Source organism: Macrobrachium rosenbergii, chromosome 42 (genome assembly GCF_040412425.1).
Source record: "Macrobrachium rosenbergii isolate ZJJX-2024 chromosome 42, ASM4041242v1, whole genome shotgun sequence".
NCBI lineage: Eukaryota > Metazoa > Arthropoda > Malacostraca > Decapoda > Palaemonidae > Macrobrachium > Macrobrachium rosenbergii.
This window is the reverse complement of record NC_089782.1, coordinates 17,764,662-17,785,621: the sequence shown is the minus strand read 5'-3', so window position 1 is coordinate 17,785,621 and position 20,960 is coordinate 17,764,662. Positions and strand designations below refer to the sequence as shown.

The following is a 20,960-nucleotide window of genomic DNA, read 5'->3' as shown; positions in this document are numbered from 1 at the left end:
CAAAGGTAGACGAATCACTAATGAATGAAAAAGCTGCTGTTCCTGATTTCCCGTGACAACAAGAGGGAGAAGCGAAGATTACTAAAAAATTCTGGTTTCTCTGTGAGATAAGTAGGCTAATAAGTAATAGCCGTGTTACCAGTAGCGTCTAGTGTAAATTTTCATTCACAAGTTCACTCTCGCCGATGCTCAGTCCTTGAAGTACCTTAAATGACTGCAAATAATGTACGTTGTTGGAATATCCCAGAAGAACTGCTTGAATTTGAATCGTACAGTGTTTACGCTCCATCACTGTCGGGTCTAAAAATCTTGCACTGTCATCTAATACTTTGAATGTTGCTGCCAGAGTTAATCACTGACCCTGTGTAAGGGTCAGTTCAGATTTTATGTACTTGTGTTTTGTTACCTTGCTAACAGAAGTCAACGGAATGCATTGGTTTTCAAAAACTGAACTCAAGGTTCAAATACTGAATACTGACAGACAAATTGTAAATTTGATAACAGGTATTACTGATCTCTCATGCATTTTTATGAGTCTCATTTATGTCTATTGAATGTCAGATTTATGCGTTCGTTGGACGAGTCGATAGAGTTCTCGCCTAGCACTCTGCTAGGCCCGAGTTCGAGTCTCCGCCCGGCCAATGAAGAATTAGAGGAATTTATTTCTGGTGATAGAAATTCATTTCTCGATATAATGTGGTTCGAATTCCACAATAAGCTGTAGGTCCCGTGCTAGGTAACCAATTGGTTCTTAGCCACGTAAAATAAGTCTAATCCTTCGGGCCAGCCCTAGGAGAGCTGTTAATCAGCTCAGTGGTCTGGTTAAACTAAGGTATACTTAATTTTCTAGTATGCATAGCTGAGTATGGCATACATATCACTTGCCTCTTACATAAACAACTACTTTAGCGCCCTCACGATGAGACAGAGAGTTATTTCTCCGGAGAGACTATTTTCTCCGTGTCAATTTGATTTTGTTAAAATCATAATCGATAGATATGGAGCCACGTAACGAGTCGCTAAAGTCCACCAGCAGTTTATAAAAAGTAATAATTGAAGTGTATTTCGAAATTAATAAGGAACGGAGGAAGGGACTGAAACAAAACTTGATCGAGGAACGAGGTTCACAATACAAAGGACCTGTTCAGTAAGGAAGTCAGTTCACCTTGGAGTTTCAAGAGCCAGACACGTTCCATACGCAGGTTCTTTTGAGTATGTCTAGAACTTCCACCTTATACTGAAATTTTCACACTTCTTAAAACGAATATTAGCTATGTGGGAAAGGTTAGAAGTTAAGTATACCTTAGTTTAACCAAACCACTGAGCTGATTAACAGCCCTCCTAGGGCTGGTCCGAACGATTAGACTTATTTTACGTGGCTAAGAACCAATTGGTTACCTAGAAACGGGACCTACAGCTTATTGTGGAATCCGAACCACATTATACCGAGAAATGAATTTCTATCACCAGAAATAAATTCCTCTAATTCTTCATTGGCCGGCCGGAGACTGAACACGGGCCTAGCAGAGTGCTAGCCGACAACTCTACCGACTCGTCCAACGTGAAACAAAGTTAGAGAGAGAGAGAGAGAGAGAGAGAGAGAGAGAGAGAGAGAGAGAGAGAGAGAGAGAGTAACAAAAACAATCCCAAATTTAGGAGACATCTCAAATTCGAACTCCTCTACGTATTCATTACGACTTATCTGTGAGAGTAGATCACAACATTTGAAGACAAGGCTGAATTACTTTCTAGTCCTAACAACAGAGGTTTGTACATAATGCGATTTTCATCTTTGGCTTCCTCAGAGCCTCCGAGGGAGAGGAATATTTTACAATGAGCTTTCACAGGCGACAGCCGTCTCGAAAAATTAATTATAATTCAAAACGAAAAGAGTTAACACTATAAGTTTCATTGGTTCAAGGAATAAAAGCCCATTCTCCTCAGATTATTTCTACCTCTATGTTACAAAGGCATCAACTTGACACGCTTCTTCATTTTTTTTATTAAAATTACATAAACGATGATAGTTTACACATTACGGTATTTGTATAAATATTCTAACCTTTCAATTTTCCTTCAAAATGCATCAACAAAACCTTTAAGGCCATAGGCTAAAAAAAAAAAAAATCCAGTTTTGGGTTCAAGATATGGAAAAAAATTTTTCCCCATTTTTTGTTAGGAAAAACACGTCAGCTTTGCCAGACGGACGATATTTTGCGTCTTACGCAATGCTTTGGCCCTTCAAGGCAACTGGTTTATAAAACCCAGCTTTGACAACGTGTGCGTAACACCAGATATTAAAGGCTCCTTAAACCTGAAGATATTTGTATCTCGAACAATGTTCTTCCTGAAGGCCTTGTCACAAACGCGCACCAGTTCTTCAGCGCAGTAATGGCGATAATGTTGCAGTTGACCGTCTGACGTATTCACAAAGTAGGGGACGCACCCACCGCCGAGACAGTCCAGTGGGAAGTGATTATGAATGGACAGAACTCTCTCCGTATCGAAGAAGGATTTGACGTAATCTAATGGCGGATTATAGTTGCCGCTCCGATGAACGTGGCGTAGCATGTGCATGTAGGGAGGAACATTTTTTACAGTCCCACTCGAATGTCCCATGTCATCTAAGAAATAGACGTGTCGAATAACATAGCTAGAGGGAGACTTCTTTGATGTAACCAGAGCTTTTGCAACTGCAATGTTCATCATAGTTTCCCAGGAGGAAGCGATCTTGGGCATTATAACCTCGTCAGTGTCAAGAGCGCCGATAAACTTATACCTATTAATATTCTTCATGAAACAATCATTGTAAGGGACCGTTTCCTCGTGCTCCTTTGGAACTTTGCCAATGAACCTTAAATACATATTCAAGAGACCATATGCATTGGGACGCCTTCCAGATAAGGGAAGCTTTGTTACTTCAACAAGACCTTGTTCTTCATAATAACTTAGGACCTTCGAAATATTTGGATGCATATCATAATCATAAAAGAATACCTTATCAGCACCTAAAATGAATAGAAGTTCGAGCCATTCAATCAATCTAACGCTGTAATCAGTGAATGGATAACTCATTCCCTTCACACAAACTGCAAAACCTTCCTTCTGACCAGACGGAGGAAGAATGTTATTTACCTTTAGATTTGTCTTGGCCATGTCACAAGGCTTTTCAACTACAGACACAGCTTGCGGTACCATACGTCTGTATCCATGGGGCACTTGACACGAAAACATGTATGGCTGCATAACTCCATTTTGATACACTCCCATTCCAGCCCTCCATAGATATCTGTGCTCAAAAACAGGAGCAAATGCTGGTTCCTTGTCTTCTTCAAACCACAGTTGGCAAAAAAGGGATGTGTTGACGTCGATCTTAGCGATCTGACCTATGATACGTACTGCCGGTACTTCTTTGGCCAAAGTTCTATTGTCGAAGTATGCACCAAACAGATGGTAAGGTCCGTCAACAGTCTGAAGTTCTTGCCAGTGTGTGTCGACGTAACTAAGATTATAAAGAGACGGGAATTGTGCACACGAACTATTCTTAGATAAATTTTTGTTCTTCACTTTCAGCCAGAATCTGACGGGGAGATTGGGTGTTCTCCTCTCCATCTGAGCAGCCATTTCATCCTGCGAGAGCTTAGGGGATTTAAAAACTAGAAGATTGTCCTGCGAGTCATCTCTTAATGCACCATCCAGTGATGAGGTAAAAGTGGTGCCTCTCAACAATGCACTGTAAAAAAAAAAAAATGAAAAAAATTTTTATGAGCAAAATTTTCTTTGCATATTCTATAGATATCCGGTAATTTTAAATCAAACCGTGCAAAAGAGGGCTACATTTAACATGAAACTTTCAGTTTATTCCCTTTTGAGTGAATTTCATTGGCTCTTTCTTCAACTATGACGTATATACATTTTGATCCGTGTGGAATGATATTACCTGAATGTACACAGAGCCTGCTTTCTTATTGTAACTGAAACTGACGAGTAAGAAATTCAAATAGGATCATCAATATGCTCCTGGTAAGTGTTAACTTTTAAATTGTATCATTTGATGGCTCATAAATGTCTGAAAACTACTGATTAGGAAAGATGCCGGTTCTTGCTTGCAAACCGTTTTGTGAACTGTTTGCAACTGCTATATTGTCAACCTGCATCAACACTCAAGCATAAGCCTAATGATTCTTGGCAACCTCAACATTATGAAAAACCGTTTTCCTGGATTATTTGCGAACTAAAGTGATATAGAACCTGCAACTCTTCGAGACGACCAACTATTTATCTTCCTTTCTTTTCCAGACTTTCATTCAAACAAACTTTAAATTTAGCTTCAGCTTTTCAGAAACAATGCATGTAGATTTGGGTTGTCCAGTATTGTGGCAGAAGAAACTTAGTGAGGTTTTATTGTATGAACCATCAGATGTCCTTCTCTCCACACTTTTCCCAAGTGGGACTTTGGAAGTTACTTGGCTGGAACACTTAAGCATTACTTGGTAAGCAAGTCGAAACTTATCCTTATAAAGCCGTGTGCACTTGGGATTTGATCATCTCTCCGCCCATAAAAAATTTAACATTGCTAAGAAATTCACAATGTCGTGATTAAACTGTCGTACAATGAAAAAAATCCACAATTATATGAACAGATTTTATTATTTGTAAAAGATGAAAGGAAAGACTTTCGAACACCTGAATGGCGTTCCTCCTCAGTGTTTACACAAGCACTGTAGAGGAACGCCGCCTAGGTGTTCGAAAGTTTTTGTGTTTATCTTTTACAAAAAATACAATTTATTTATAGAAATGCAGAATTTTATCACACAAGAGTTAATATTTCTGGGTATGTAGTTACGGAATCTTTCCCAATGGCATGAACCGAAATGTATATCTAAGGATTGTAAGAAAGACTAACAACATAATGCTTCTGCATACATTTGCACCCCATCACTTGAAGATCACTTTTCACAGCTGATTAAAAGAAAGGGTCCTTTGTGTGCCTTTTTTTTTCTTTGCTTAAATGGGCAATGCAAAGCTACTATGAAACACATGACACTTTTAGAACTAAATATTCCCATTTGAATGAACTGCAGGCTTTCTTCAACTATGACATATACAATTTGGTATGTGTGGAATGATATTAAATGGATGTCCACTAAAAAAAGTCTGGATTCTTATTGCTACTGAAATATACAGACATCAATTGATAATAAGTATGAAATTAAAATTATAATCATTAGTAGGAGTCTTATAAATATTAACTTTTAAATGTACAGTACTACTGTTACTATTATTATTCATAAGATAAACCCGATTCATAAGGAACAAGCCCACAGGGGCCATTACCTTGAAATTGAAGCTTCCAAAGAAAATGGTGCTCATTAGGAAGTAAGAGAAGGTAAAGGGAAATACGGAGAGAAGTGATCTCGCTTACTAAAAAGAAAAAATAAATTAATAAATTAAAGGAGATAAAAATATATTAAAATGCAAGGAGAGTAGGGTAGTAATGCACTGCATCTTCACTTGAACTTTTGAAGTTCCAACTGCAGACATCCTCAGGGAGACTGTTCCACAGTCCAACCATGTGAGGAATAAAGGTCCTCTGGAACTGAGAAGCTCCACAAAGCGGCATACTTACTGCATACTGGTGCTGCTGCTGTTCAGCGAATCTGGTTGCTGTCGGCAGGAAAAGATCAGGGATCAATTGTGAATGTGAAAGGTCTCTATCAAAAAACTTATAAATAAGTGACAAACAAGAGACCATCCGTTGATGGTCCGAACCATAATTGCTAATATTAGGAAACAGAAACCCACCACCACGAACCACTATCTAAAAGAGATAAATCTCTGGCAGAAGCAAACATCCACACTGGAGAACAGTATTCTAGTAAAGGAAAGACAAATGACCTAAAACAGGTCGCAATGATTTTACCACTGTTGAAAATACATAAGACCTTATAAAAAATACCTAACTTTCATGCGGCATTTGCTGAAACTTTCATTAGATGTTTCCCAAAAGAAAGATGTGAGTCAAAAGTACACCTAGAATAGTTAAAACTTCAGACTCATTCAGCAAAGTCCCATCCACCTGAAGGGGAGGATGGGGTGGAAAATCTGTATGAGATCTGCTATTTCAATAGTTTTTGTTTTACTGGAGTTCAGCCTCATACCCCACCGACTACACCATTCACTGATCTGGTCCATGTCCCGATTGAGGCTGAGGGCAGCTTCATTTCTCATAAGTGGAGACTTTACTACACCCACAAGTGTTGCATCATCGGCATACTGAACAATCTTGTTTTCCAGGCCAACAACCATATCACTTGTATACACCAAAAATAATAGTGGACCAAGAACACTACCCTGTGGAACTCCGGACACAATAGGTCTTGGTTCACTAAAGATTCCATAAACAGCAACTCGCTGTTGCCTACCTGTAAGGAAATCTTGAAGTAATCCTAAAACATATCCACTCATTCCAAGATTCTGAAGTTTATAAATAAGTGCCTTATGATTTACTTAATCGAAAGCAGCACTAAAATCTATTTACATTACCCTGTACTCGAAACCCTTAACAAGGTCCTCTGGCAAATCGCATGTCAAGTCTAAAAGACCATCACAGGTACCTAACCGCTTTCTGTATGCATATTGACAATCAGCTAACAAGCCTTTAGATTCCACATACTTATATGGTGGCTTAAATATAAGCTTTTAGCAACTTTGGAGAGCACAGGGAGAATAGAAATTGGCCTGTATTTACTGCAGTCTGCAGATATGCCACTCTTTGGAACAGGCACCGTATTACGAAGCTTGCACTCAATCTCAAAGATATGTCGACATAAAAATCCATAGAATCTACTAATCTTGGGAGATAGAACACTAAAACTATTTTAAAAAACAAAGGGAAGAAACCTTCAGGATCTTCTCCACCCCAGCTATCAAGATTATCAAGAATTTTCTAAATTTCCCTGGAGCAAAATGCAAATTTTGTAGGAATAGTTCAGGATGACAAGTATCAGGTAGATGGACATCCTCAGATGATTGCTTAGCTTCAAAAGCTCGATGAAGCAGTTCAGCCTTTTCCCTGAGGCCAGTAACCAATCTACCATCATCTGTTAGTTGTGGTGGAATGAGAGGCAACCCTGACCCAAAGATAGCTGATGTCAGTTTGGTCCACCACAGATGAGGCTGAGTAATTCCTTCAAGTTTCCTCTTCAAAGAATTATTGTAACTTCTCTCGGCCGTTGGTAAGTTCTATTCACAGCACGGCGAGACTCAGCAAAATAGTGTAATTTTCATTTGAATGATTTCGTCTCCACGTGCTGAATTTAGTCCGTTTGTCATGTATCATCAAACCATGGCTGGTCATTTGTCCTGAATTTAATGACCTTTCTAGGGACATACCGTATTAAAATAGCAACACCATTTCATTTAACTTCTTGGGATCAGGATCTAATATAGCATCTGAAATATTAAGTGCTTGATAAGCTTCAATAATGCAGTCCCAGTTGGTTCTAGATTTCAGCTAGAACTTTTTTCCAACGGTGGCTTTTGGAATATGCTGATTGACAGATTTGTCCATCTCAGTGGTGGAATGATCAGAAGTGACCATATATATTCACTGACCTTGGACTAGGCAATAGCGGGAACATCTGTGAATGAGGTCAAATCTACTTCCAGAAATATGCGTGGATTCCTGAGTTACCTAGACAAAATCGGAGGAGACAGAACTCAAGAGCAGACCGGCCATGTTGATCTGTGGAATTTGAATTTAGCAACTCGCTGTGCTGTGCATTTCAGTCTTCACAAATAATAAATGAAGCTTTTGATGAGATTGAGCCATACTAATCCTTTCCAAGAGACAGTCATTCATGTAAAGAATCGTCGATATCAGGATTGCAGTAAACAGCAAATACGTAAACATTGTAGAACTTACTGACAATTTTAAAACAAAGAACTTCATGGCAACTACACTCTAAAATTTTACTGACGATAAATAGGTCACCCAGACTTAGTGTATGGAGCCATACCTTGCGCATATGGGATGTTGCGACGATAAATAAAATCAGGGCCATCAAACCCTGAGATTAAAAACTCAACCTCAAGAGCCTCAGATGAAAACAACAAATCGTAGTTATGGGCACAACTCTGGAGATCAAGAAAATCATAATCTAAGTCTCGAATATTTGAGTAAAGTAATTGGCAATTCTTCTTAATGTAATGAGTAACAGGCCCAGGGTTCAGCTCAGTGTCTCTCAAAATAATTAAAATTAACAACATAAAATCAGTAGCAAAACTAATAGACTCATAACAACAGTAACATTGTAAAAATCAACAAAACAATAAACAATACCATCAACAACAATAGTATTTACAGTATTTTAAAAAATTCTGTTGAAAGTATATGTAAACATGACCATATGTCATTGAAAAAAGCGCCGGAAACAATTGGTCGACAAGGTGGAGCTGCCACACCTTTTAAGGAAAACAAGAAATCCACCAGATTTGCCACAACAACGGGGAGAGGACAGTCAGGATGAATTTAGAAATTATAAAATGCTCAGAAGGAAAAGACCAGGTAAAGACTAAGGCACTTTCCTGATAATTCCCCAAGCAACTTTTGCTTGCTTATCAGCCTGCCCTACACACTTTTCGAAAAAACAGGAAAGTGAACAAAAAAAAAAAGAGGATAAATGCCTGATTGTACCCTCAGGCAGGGCAACTCAGACCCAAGACCATGGAAGGCCACGGTACAATGTCTATGGCACAGTCCAAGGTTGAAGAACAAGGTTTGCATTCAGAGTAACCATCCCTTAGAAGGGTTGCCTACCAAGGCTAAAGGGTCCCTTCTACCCGCTGGTTTGATTTTGGAGTGTCCTTCTCCTAGAAGAGTTGCCTGCCAAGGCTGAAGAGTCTCTTCTAACCCAACTCATGTACGCAGGGACGTCATACCCTGAAGTGAATGTTGCTAAGAAAAGCCACATCAACCCACTACCATATCATAACATAATGTTCCAAGGTCTCCAAGTATGCAAATGCATCCCACAATCTGAGGGTAATTTTTCACAGCTGATTAGTAGAAAGGGTCCTTTCTATCTTGCAATCAGAATGAGCAAATTGAATTTATCATTAAAAACATGAGTTTTGAAGCTAAAAACTGGTCTGGTATAAAAGCACTTGATGAGTTATCTATACACTTTTATCAGGAAAAGAAAAGAAAGTAAGGACCAGGGATGTCTGTCCTTTTGATATTACCTATTGAGGAGCAAAAGCATAAGGCATACTATTAAAAATGCAACGAAACCCCTGAACATGGCTCGCTTGGGGGTCCATCGAAACATCTGCGCTAAGAGTCCCATTAGGTTCCACGTTTCTGAAACAAGAAGAGGATAATTGTTATTCATGATCATTACGTCTTGCTTGGTAATCCGTTGTATCAGCAATGGCTGGTACGAAGTCTCATACGCCCTCTTTTCTTGATAAAGTTTGAAAAGCATCCTGTAAAATCAAGGTCGAATGATTACCCGAGTACCTTTTCTTAAAGGTGAAGTCTAAGAAAAAAAAAAAACTCTAATTGACGCCAGGCTCTGACACCAAGGGCTTATCAGATGATCAAATAAGTTAGTAATAAAAAGTTATATTATGAAAGAGGCGTAGTACCATTATTATCATTATTAATGTTTTTATCAAAAGTTATTTCCCTCCAGAGGAAGCTAATTTTGCTAAACGGTGTCGAGCTAGCAGTCACTAACAGTGAAAATAGCTTTTTTTTTTATTTATTTGACTTTTCAAGGAAAAAAAAAAATAAAACATAATAAAATCCATGCAATTCATGTCGATTACCAACGGCCTTGGAACCTTATGTATTAAAACGGCAACATCATAATTCAAATATGAATAAAAATTAAGAAATATGTTTTATGAAGATGAGCAACGTTTTCGCCAAACTCAGATATTCTGCTTGACTTATAAACATCCTTTCCAAATATTTTGGAGAGGGTAAAAACCCCGTATAGATAAAGGAACCAATATTTCATTTTAAAAAATTGCTTGGTTTACCTGATATCTAGAATTCAATTTACCCATCTACCTGATAGCCTTCTGTTCAGCCATGGGAAAGGTGATTTGATCATTTCCAACATTTTTGGCTACTTCCAACCAGACATCGTCCTGGATTTTTTCTTAATACATGAGTATTCCCAGTTCCCAGAGCAATCATATTCGATATGAAATTTGATATCACCTCTCACCAAGCTGTTCCTTTACCATTTACCTTTACAATTATTGAGCCGCTCATGTTCTTAAGCCCTGGGCCACTCACATTAGAGAGTCTCAAGTCGCTGGGCTTCAAAGACCCCATGCAACTCATCTAAAGATCTGAGCTGTTCATCTATAAATGATCCTTGCAGCTCATTAGATACCGAAAGGAGATATTCACTTCTAGGGACTCTAGGCGCTCAGCTTCTATGAGGTGCCTAGCGTTAGATTAACAAGCAAATAAATAAAAAAACTAAGTCACTCTACTTTAAAGGAGCACAACTGCTCCTGTTCTGACGACACGCGAAGCTCACATTTGCATAATCGGAATCATTCATTTTTTAAGTATGAGAGTCGCTCATCCTTAGGGAAAAAAAAGGGGGGGGCCATTTTTAAGGATAAATTTCTTACTATATCTGTTTATCTTTTCTCCAACTCATCTGTAACCCTCCCTTCTAACAAACACTCACAGAACTCACTTTCTCTTTCTATGATGGTGGCGCTGTTTTCCAAACCATTATTAACATGACATGTCCAGTGCTTACGTCATTACGATGTAATTACGACCAAATCGCCAACAATTGCCATGAATCGTTACCGCGTCGGCGAGTCTGGCACCGTGCACCAAGTGATGGCGGGTGTGTTCAACTGTTTAAAACATACGCAGTCCGACCGCGTCAATTGTCATTTGTCGTCATGTCTTTGGACACTATGCAACACAGACGCAATGGCGTTGCCGTTTGTCATAATTAGACCGTGCAAATCGTAACTCGCAATTGCGACATGCACCATCCATTTAAAACATCTGCCATCACTTGGTGCACGTTGCCAAACTTGGCGACGAGGTAACGAATCATGGCAATTGTTGGCGATTTGGTCATAATTACAGCATAATGACGTCGTAATTAACAAAACTTAAGCAGTTACGCATTGTGCGTCCTTGTATCACAAATGTGTGAACAAGCTGCTGACAATTTTTTTTCTGGCAGCCTCAGGCACGCGAATGTTGGCGATGATCGCCAAAACCAGCCATTACGACATGATTCGCAAATGTGTGAGTCCGCCATAATTGTACAAGGACCAGGGTCCACTTCTCGAGATCGCCTAAGGAGAACCAGTCCATACCCTTGTGCTCTATATTTACGGTGCACTGAATCCCCCAAAATACCGTTCCATCCTTATTGTTGGCTATAATGTCCCCATGTGTTCCATCGTCATTGGCTGTAATGTCCCCATGCATTCCATCCTCGTTGGCTGTAATGTCCCCATGTGCTCCATCCTCATTGGTTGTATTGTCCCCATGCATTCCATCTTCACTGGCTGTAATATCCCCATGCATTCCATTCTCATTGGCTATAATGTCCCCATGCGTTTCATCCTCATTGGCTATAATGTCCCCATTCATTCCATCTTCAGTGGCTGTAATGTCCATGCATTCCATCCTCATTGGCTGTAATAACCCCATGCGTTCCATCATCATTTGTTATAATGTTCCCATAAGTACCATCCTCATTGGATGTAATGTCCCCATGTGTTCCATCCTCATTGGGTGTAATGTCCCCATGCCTTACATCCTCATTGGGTGTAATGTCCCCATGCGTTCCATCCTCATTGGCTGTAATATCACCACACGTTCAATCATCATTGGCTGTAATGTACCCATAGGTTCCATCCTCATTGGTTATGTCCAAATGCATTCCACCCTTAGGCTGTAGTGTCCCCATGCATTCCATCCTTAGGCTGTAGTGTCCCCATGCATTCCATCCTCATTGGCTGTAATATCCCCAAGCATTCCATCATCATTGGCTGTAATGTTCCCATGCATTCCATCTTCATTACCTATTATGTCCCCATGCATTTCATCCTCATTCTCTGTAATGTCCCATGAATTCCAACAGCATTGGCTGTAATGTTCCCATGTGTTTCATCCTCATTGGCTGTAATGTCCCCATGCATTTCATCGCCATTGGCTGTAATGTCCCCATACATTCCATCCTCACTGGCTGTAATGTCCCCATGTATTCCATCCTCATTGGCTGTAATGTCCCCATGCATTCCATCCTCACTGGCTGTAATATCCCCATGCATTCCATCCTCATTGGCTGTAATGTCCCCATGCATTCCATCTTCATTGGCTGTAATGTCCCCATGCATTCCATCCTCATTGACTGTAGTGTCCCCATACATTACATCCTCATTAGCTGTAATATCCCCAGGCACTCCATCATCATTGACTGTAATGTCCCCACGCATTCCATCCTCGGCTGTAATGTCCCCATACGTTCCATCCTCATTGGCTGTAATATCCCCATGCATTCCATCCTCATTGGTTGTAATGTTCCCATGCATTCCATCCTCATTGGCTGTAATATCCCCAAGCATTCCATCCTCACTGACTGTAATGTCCCGATGCATTCCTTCCTCATTGCCTGTAATATCCCCATGCATTCCATCCTCATTGGTTGTAATGTCCCCATGCATTCCATCCTCATTGGCTGTAATGTCCCCATGCATTCCATCCTCATTGGCTGTAATGTTCCCCATGCATTCCATCCTCACTGGCTGTAATATCCGCATGCATTCCATCCTCATTGGCTGTAATGTCCCCATGCATTCCATCTTCATTGGCTGTAATGTCCCCATGCATTTCATCCTCATTGACTGTAGTGTCCCCATACATTACATCCTCATTAGCTGTAATATCCCCAGGCACTCCATCATCATTGACTGTAATGTCCCCACGCATTCCATCCTCAGCTGTAATGTCCCCATACGTTCCATCCTCATTGGCTGTAATATCCCCAAGCATTCCATCCTCACTGACTGTAATGTCCCGATGCATTCCTTCCTCATTGCCTGTAATATCCCCATGCATTCCATCCTCATTGGTTGTAATGTCCCCATGCATTCCATCCTCATTGGCTGTAATATCCCCAAGCATTCCATCCTCACTGACTGTAATGTCCCCATGCATTCCTTCCTCATTGGCTGTAAAGTCCCATTGTGTTCCATCATCACTGGCTGTAATGTCCACATGCATTCCATCCTCATTGGCTGTAATATACCCATGCACTCCATCCTCACTGGCTATAATTTCCCAATGCATTCCTTCCTCACTGGCTGTAATGTAACCATGCATTCCATCCTCATTGGCTGTAATGTCCCCATGTGTTCCATTCATTGGCTGCAGTGTCCCCATGCGTTCCATCCTCATTGGTTGTAGCGTCCCCATGCATTCCATCCTCATTGGCTGTAATGTCCCCATAGGTTCCATCCTCATTTGTTATGCCCAAATGCGTTCCAACCTCTGCTGTTACGTCTTCATCCATTCCATCCTCATTGGCTGTAATGTCCACATGTTTTCCATCTTCGTTGGCTGTAATGTCCCCATGCATTCCATCCTCATTGGCTGTAATGTCCGCATGTTTTCCATCTTCGTTGGCTGTAATGTCCCCATGCATTCCATCCTCACTGACTGTAATGTCCTAATGCGTTCCATCCTATTGATTGTAATGTCCCCATGCATTCCATCCTCATTGGCTGTAATTTGCGCAAGCATTCCATCCTCATTGGCTGTAATGTCCCCATGCATTCCATTCTCATTGGCTGTAATGTCCCCATGTGTTCCATCCTCATTGGCTCTAATGTCCTTATGCGTTCCATCCTCATTGGCTGTAATGTCCCCATGCATTCCATCCTCATTGGCTGTAATTTGCGCACGCATTCCATCCTCATTGGCTGTAATGTCCCCATGCATTCCATCCTCATTGGCTGTAATGTCCCCATGCTCCATCTTCATTGGCTCTAATGTCTCTTATGCGTTCCATCCTCATTATTGTAGTGAACCCCATGCATTCCATCCTCATTGGCTGTAATATCACCATACGTTCAATCATCATTGGCTGTAATGTACCCATAGGTTCCATCCTCATTGGTTAGTCTGAATGATCATCCTTAAAGCTGTAGTGTCCCCATGCATTCCATCCTTAGGCTATAGTGTCCCCCATGCATTCCATCATCATTGGCTGCCAATATCCCTGACATTTCCATCATCATTGGCTGTAATGTTCCCATGCATTCCATCTTCATTACCCATATGTCCTCATTTCATCCTCATTCTCTGTAATGTCCCATAGATTCAACAACGTTGGCTGTAATGTTCCCCATGTTTCATCCTCATTGGCTGTAATGTCCCTATGCATTTTCATCGCCGACCCAGATGTCCCCATACATTCCATCACTCACTAGCTGTAATGTCCCAATGCATTCCATCCTCATTGGCTGCAATGTCCCCATGCATTTCCATCCTCATTGGCTGTAATGTCCACATGCATTCCATCCTCATTGACTGTAGTGTCCTTGTTACATCCTCCATTGGCTATTCCATCCATCATTGACTATAATGTCCCCACATGACTACATCCTCCAACTACATTACATCCTCCATTAGCTGTAATATCCCCATGCATTCCATCCTCATTGAATGTTCCATGTCCATCCTCATTGGCTGTATTCCCATCCATCGGCTGTATAATGTCCCCATACGTTCCTTCCTCATTGACTGTAATATTCCCCATGCATTGCATCACTCATTGGTTGTGTCTATGCATTCCATCCTCATGGCTGTTCCATCCTCATTGGCTGTAATGTTCCCTTGCATTCCATCCTCGTGGCTGTAATATCATGCATTCCATCTCACTGGCTGTAATGTCCCTTACGTCCATCTTCGTTAGCTGTAATGTCCCATGCTTTCATCCTCATTGACTGTAGTGTCCCCATACATTCTCCATTGTGTTCCCCAGGCCTATCATCATGGACTGTAATGTCCCCACATTCCATCCCCGGCTGTACCCATCTCCTCATTGGCTGTAATATCCCCAAGTATTCCATCCTCACTGACTGTAATGTCGGTATTCCTTCCTCGTCTCCCAGCATTCCATCCTCATTGAACAATGTCCCATCGTTCCATCCTCATTGGTTGTAATATCCCCAAGCATTCCATCTCACTGAGCTGTAATGTCCCCATGCATTCCTTCCTCCTTGGCTGTAAAGTCCATTGTGTTCCATCATCACTGGCTGTAATGTCACATGCATTCCATCCTCATTGGCTGTAATATACCCATGCACTCCATCCTCACTGACTGTAATTTCCAATGCATTCCTTCCTCACTGGCTGTAATGTAACGCATTCCATCCTCGTTGGCTGTAATGTCCCCATGTGTTCATTCATTGGCTGCAGTGTCCCCATGCATTCCATCCTCATTGGTTGTAAAGCGTCCCCATGCATTCCATCCTCATTGGCTTTATATCCCCATGCATTTCCATCCTCATTGGTTATAATGTCCTACATGCATTCCATCCTCATTGGCTGTAATGTCCCCATAGGTTCCATCCTCATTTGTTTATGTCTTCCATAAATGTGCTGTCCATCCATCTTCGGCTGTAATGTCCCCATGCATTCCATCCTCATTGGCTGTAATGTCACATGTTTTCCATCTTAGTTGGCTGTAATGTCCCCATGCATTCCATCCTCACTGGCTGTAATGTCTAATGCATTCCATCCTAGTTGAATGTTACATCCTCATTGGTTGTAATTTGCACCAAGCATTCCATCCCCTCATGCAATGTCCATCCTTCTCATTGGCTGTAATGTTGTAATTTCCATCACTAATGTCCTTGTGTGATTTTCCATCCTCATTGGCTGTAATGTCCCCATGCATTCCATCCTCATTGGCTCTAATTTGCACACCCATGTGTTCTATCCATCATTGGCTCTAATGTCCTCCTCACTGGCTGTTCCCCATATTTCATCCTCATTGGCTGTAATGTCCCCATGCATTCCATCCTCATTGGACTGTAATGCGCCATCTTCGCATTCCCATCCTCATTGACTGTAGTGTTCCATACATTACATCCTCATTAATGTAATATCTGAGCACTCCATCATCGTGACTGCATGTCCATCCTCATTGGTCCCCATGTTCCAATGTCCCCATGCATTTCCATCCTCATTGGTTGTAATGTCCATCGTTCCATCCTCATTGGCTCTAATATCCCCCCAAGCATTCCATCCTCACTGACTGCGTTCCATCCTCATTGGCTGTAATTTCTTATTCCATCCTCATTAGCTGAATGTCCCCATGCATTCCATCCTCATTGGCTGTAATGTCCCCATGTGTTCTATCCTCATTTGGCTCTAATGTCCCGTTCCATCACTCATTGGCTGTAATGTTCCATCCATCCTCATTGGCTGTAATTTGCATTTCCCCATGCATTCCATCCTCATTGGCTGTAATGTCCCCATGTCCATCTTCATTTCAATCTTCATTCCAACCGCTGTAGTGTCCCATGCATTCCATCCATGTGTTCCATCATTTCATCACTGGCTTTAATGTTCCCCATGTGAATAGAACAGAATATTGAATTCAGGCCAAAGGCCAAGCGCTGGGACTTATAAAGTCATTCAGCGCTGAAACGGAAATTGGCAGTAAAATGGTTTGGTACTAACAGAGAAACTGCAGTTGCACTACGAAACAATTGTTAGGAGACGGTTGAGGAAAGTAAGATGGAAGAAAGAGAATATGAACGGAGGAGGAGCAAAAGGACTGAAAAGGGTTGCCGCTAGGGCCCGGTGGGATGCTGCAAAAAACATTATGATGTCTTCAGTGCACTGCATGAGGTGCACTGACGGCACTGCCCTCCCCTACGGCGGTAAATGTGTTGTAGAAGAGTAGAAATTGCATGCCGATACAGAAAGCGACTTAAAGCATCTCTCTGCAATTGATTTGGTAGTTACAAAGACGTTATCGCAATTTTCTTAATTTCTGTGTAACAAGTAATGAATATAGTGAATTCCCACCCAGGGTGTCTCGGTTACAATGAAATAAACGCTTAGGTGAACCTTTAGAGAGGCGAAATTGGATGCAAACATAACTTCGAAAAAGTTGTGAGTTTTGCATCAAGAATTATTTGGGTGCATGGGCTTAATTTTTATTGAAAAATTCAGTAAACATGACTATTTCAAAGCATCCTTGCACAGTCAGTTCTCAACCTTTGTTCGATGTCATGCCGTTTTCATGAAAATTCTGTATGTTGTTTTTAATCTAACCCATTTTCTTTCATACACTGGGTAATAAGTTATTTAGTTAGTGCTCATTTGATTGAGCCTTATTCTCAATATACATTTACTTGAAAGTCTGTTACACTCGGTAGAGAAACACATTTATTTTCATTTCTGACGTTCACGGTTTTTATATATATATATATATATATATATATATATATATATATATATATATATATATATATATATATATATATATATATATATATATATATATATATATACATATATATATATACATATATATATATATATATATATATATATATATATATATATATATATATATATATATATATATTACGTTTCGTAATTGTCCATTTAATTACATCATCAGGGCTGTTAAAATGAAAAAAAATTTCTTGTAAAATTGTAAAAACTAAAACTAAAAATTAAGAGTTGAAAAAGCTGAAAATTATTCTTGCAAAATTTAAGAAATGTACACAAAATTTATACTAAAAGAATGAACCAAATTTAAAAAGCACATACATTAAAATGAAAGTTAACGGAATATACAGTAAACCAAAAATGAAAATAGCAGTGAACAGAGTTACAGAACAAACGATTAAGGACCGACCCAGAGGAGTGGCAGTGTTAAACTAAACGTATACATAAATAGAAACAAATTTTGTTCTGTCGTTTAAAATACTTTCCACGTTCGAGGGGTACTCGCATTTAATGAGAATCACAGTACCCTTACCTTTATCAGATCGGGTAAGGGTGATGTCTTTGTTTTTCTCAAAACTTGATGGACGCCTTTTTTTCCGAAAAGATGATTTTGAAAAAAGGGGTCCAACTAGTTTTGAGGAAAACAAAGACGCCATCCTTACCCGACCTGATAAAGATAAAAGTACTGTGATTCTCAATAAATGCGAGTACCTCTCGAACGTGGAAAGTATTTTAAACGACAGAACAAAATTTGTTTCTATTTCTGTTTACGTTTAGTTTAACACTGTCACTCCTCCAGTTCGGTCCTTAATCGTTTGTTTTGGAACTCTGTTCACTGCTATTTTCATTTTTAGTTTACTGTATATTCCGTTACCTTTCATTTTTATGTATAAGTTTTTAAATTTTGTTCATTCCTTTAATTTTTATTTTGTGTAGATTTTTAAAATTTTGTAAGAATAATTTTCAGCTTTTCAATTCTTAATTTTTAGTTTTAGTTTTTACAATTTTACAAGAAATTTCGTTTCATTTTAGCAGCGCTGATGACGTAATTAAATGGACAAAGACGAAACGGTGGAATAAAGACACCTTGTACAGCTGTGTGTCCTCGTCCCTTTATTGATGATTACATAAATATAAATATATATATGTATATATATATACTTATATATAAATATATATACACACATATATATATATATATACATATATATATACACATATATATGTATCTATATATATATATATATATATATATATATATATATATATATATATATATATATATATATATATATATATATATATATATATATATATATATATAAAACCTTTTCACCTCCGGGAGGATTGGTGACAGAAAGGTACAGCCTTCCAGTTTTTCAGCAAGTCTTCCGGGGTGGGGATGAAAGCCCAAAGTCCTTTTTAGTTTTCTGTAAAAGAAAACTATTGTGCCGTCTTTGTCTGTCTGTCCGCTCTCAGATCTTAAAAAACTACTGAGGCTAGAGGGCTGCAAATTAGTATGTTCATCCACCCTCCAATCATCAAACATATCAATCTGCGGTCCTCAAGCTCAGTAGTTTTCATTTTATTTAAGGTTAAAGTTAGCCATAATCGTGTTTCTGGGAACGATATAGGATAGGCATGCACCGGGCCGCTGTTAAGTTCCACGGGCCGCGGCTCATACAGCATTATACCGAGACCACCGAAAGATAAATCTATTTTCGGTAGCCTTGATTATACGCTGTAGCGGTTGTACAGAAAACTCGATTGCACCGAAGAAACTTCGGCGCATTTTTTACTACCCCAACAGATGTTGGTAACCCCGTACAGCCATCTGGACTGGTGGGTGATGGGCTGTAAGTAATCCCTGGATTTAGTAAACGTGAACTGACCACCGTAATACTTAGCCTGCATCGCCCACCGGAGCTTATTGGGCTACACAGGTATAGGCTAAATACCTGTAATTAAGAATGAACTGGCGACGCAAAGACAAATCGCGCGCTCACAAAGGCTAAGCGAACAAGAGCTGTGGCGGATGCTACCTTCCACTGCAATGACAACGCCAGCGACTGATTCAAATCGTGTTATAATCTGCACCTGTAAAAAAATAAATCACACCTGTACTACATACGTGGCTAATGGACAGAGTTGAGGTACTTACCCTCCTGTGAGTCACACCTGGAACAAGTTATTTCAGTGTATGAACCCCTTTCAAATCAGCAGTCAGTGCTCGCACCCCTGAATTACTGAAAAAATAACAATAATTATTATTATAAAATATTTATTTTATTTTATTTTTATTTTTTTGCAGGAAAAATAACATGCTTATAGAAAAATATATTTTGCTTTAATTATTCATAGGCATCCTCGCACCCCTAAGGAACCGGCAGGGTGCGACCACCCTGGTTAAGAACCACTGTTCACGGTCCAGACATACCAGGTCAGCCAGCACGCAGGTAATGGCAGGTTATGGACTAATGATTTTGTACTGCTGATGAATGACTGGTTCATGATCGCATGATCGCAGAAGATGGAGAAGACTAATAACAAACAGCGACCCCATATAAAGATGGGAAAAGCTGAAGATAAAGAAGAAGATGAATGATTGGTTCGATATTATGAATTTTTCCTGTGTGTATGGTGACTTTGATAAGAGTAATGCATTTGGTAGTGATACAGAAAAAACAAACAAGTGTGTTACATAACGTAATCGAGGTCTTAAGTAGTATGAAAGTCTTTGCAGGCTTCAAAAAGGTATAATTTTATTATCAAAATCATTAATAGATTTGTATGGTGTGCAACAAAAGTTCTTAATTTAAGTTTTATCATCATATATTCTTTTCATTTTCTCTTGACTTACTTTCAGGTTTTCTAAAAGAATTTTCTAATTTCTCTTAACCTTTTCCTCAGTTTCTTCACATATTCTCCCTGGATTTCCTCTTGATTTGGTTCCCAATTTTCTGCATGAATCTTCAATGGACCTCTTACTTCTCGACCAAAAATCATCTCATTTGGTGAACATCCCATGCTTTCTTGATAATCATTCCTAACTTCAAACAACATTAAGGGTAAACCAGCATCCCATTCTCTTCCTGACTCATAATACTTCGCTAACATACTTTTCAGTGTCTGGTGGAACCTTTCCAAGGCTTCTTGAGTCTCTGGATGATAAGCAGTCGACAACTGTTGTTGCACTCCTAACAAGTTCATCACACCCTGGAGCAATTTAGAAGTAAAGTTCGTTCCTCCATCACTTTGCACAATTTCTGGTATTCAAAGTTGGAGAAAAACTCCACCAACTTCTCAGCAATTACCTTTGCACTTATACTTCGCACTGGAATTGCCAATATCTAGGAAAGATCCCAAAGTTAAAATTATTTGTGAAGAACTACAAAAACTTATAGCTTTCGTCCGTCTTTTA

General features: G+C 39.7%; 1 protein-coding gene across 1 annotated transcript; it reads right to left on the bottom strand.

Annotated features, from left to right (window-relative positions):
- Positions 1-1,732: 1,732 nt before the first annotated feature.
- Positions 1,733-19,596, bottom strand: LOC136827627 (uncharacterized). The gene is made up of 3 exons (XM_067085101.1): positions 19,498-19,596; positions 9,247-9,364; positions 1,733-3,733 (listed from the first exon to the last, which is right to left on the bottom strand). The coding sequence occupies exons 2-3, from the start codon at positions 9,348-9,350 to the stop codon at positions 2,242-2,244; spliced, it is 1,596 nt and encodes a 531-aa protein (XP_066941202.1). The 5' UTR covers positions 9,351-9,364; positions 19,498-19,596; the 3' UTR covers positions 1,733-2,241.
- Positions 19,597-20,960: the final 1,364 nt, after the last annotated feature.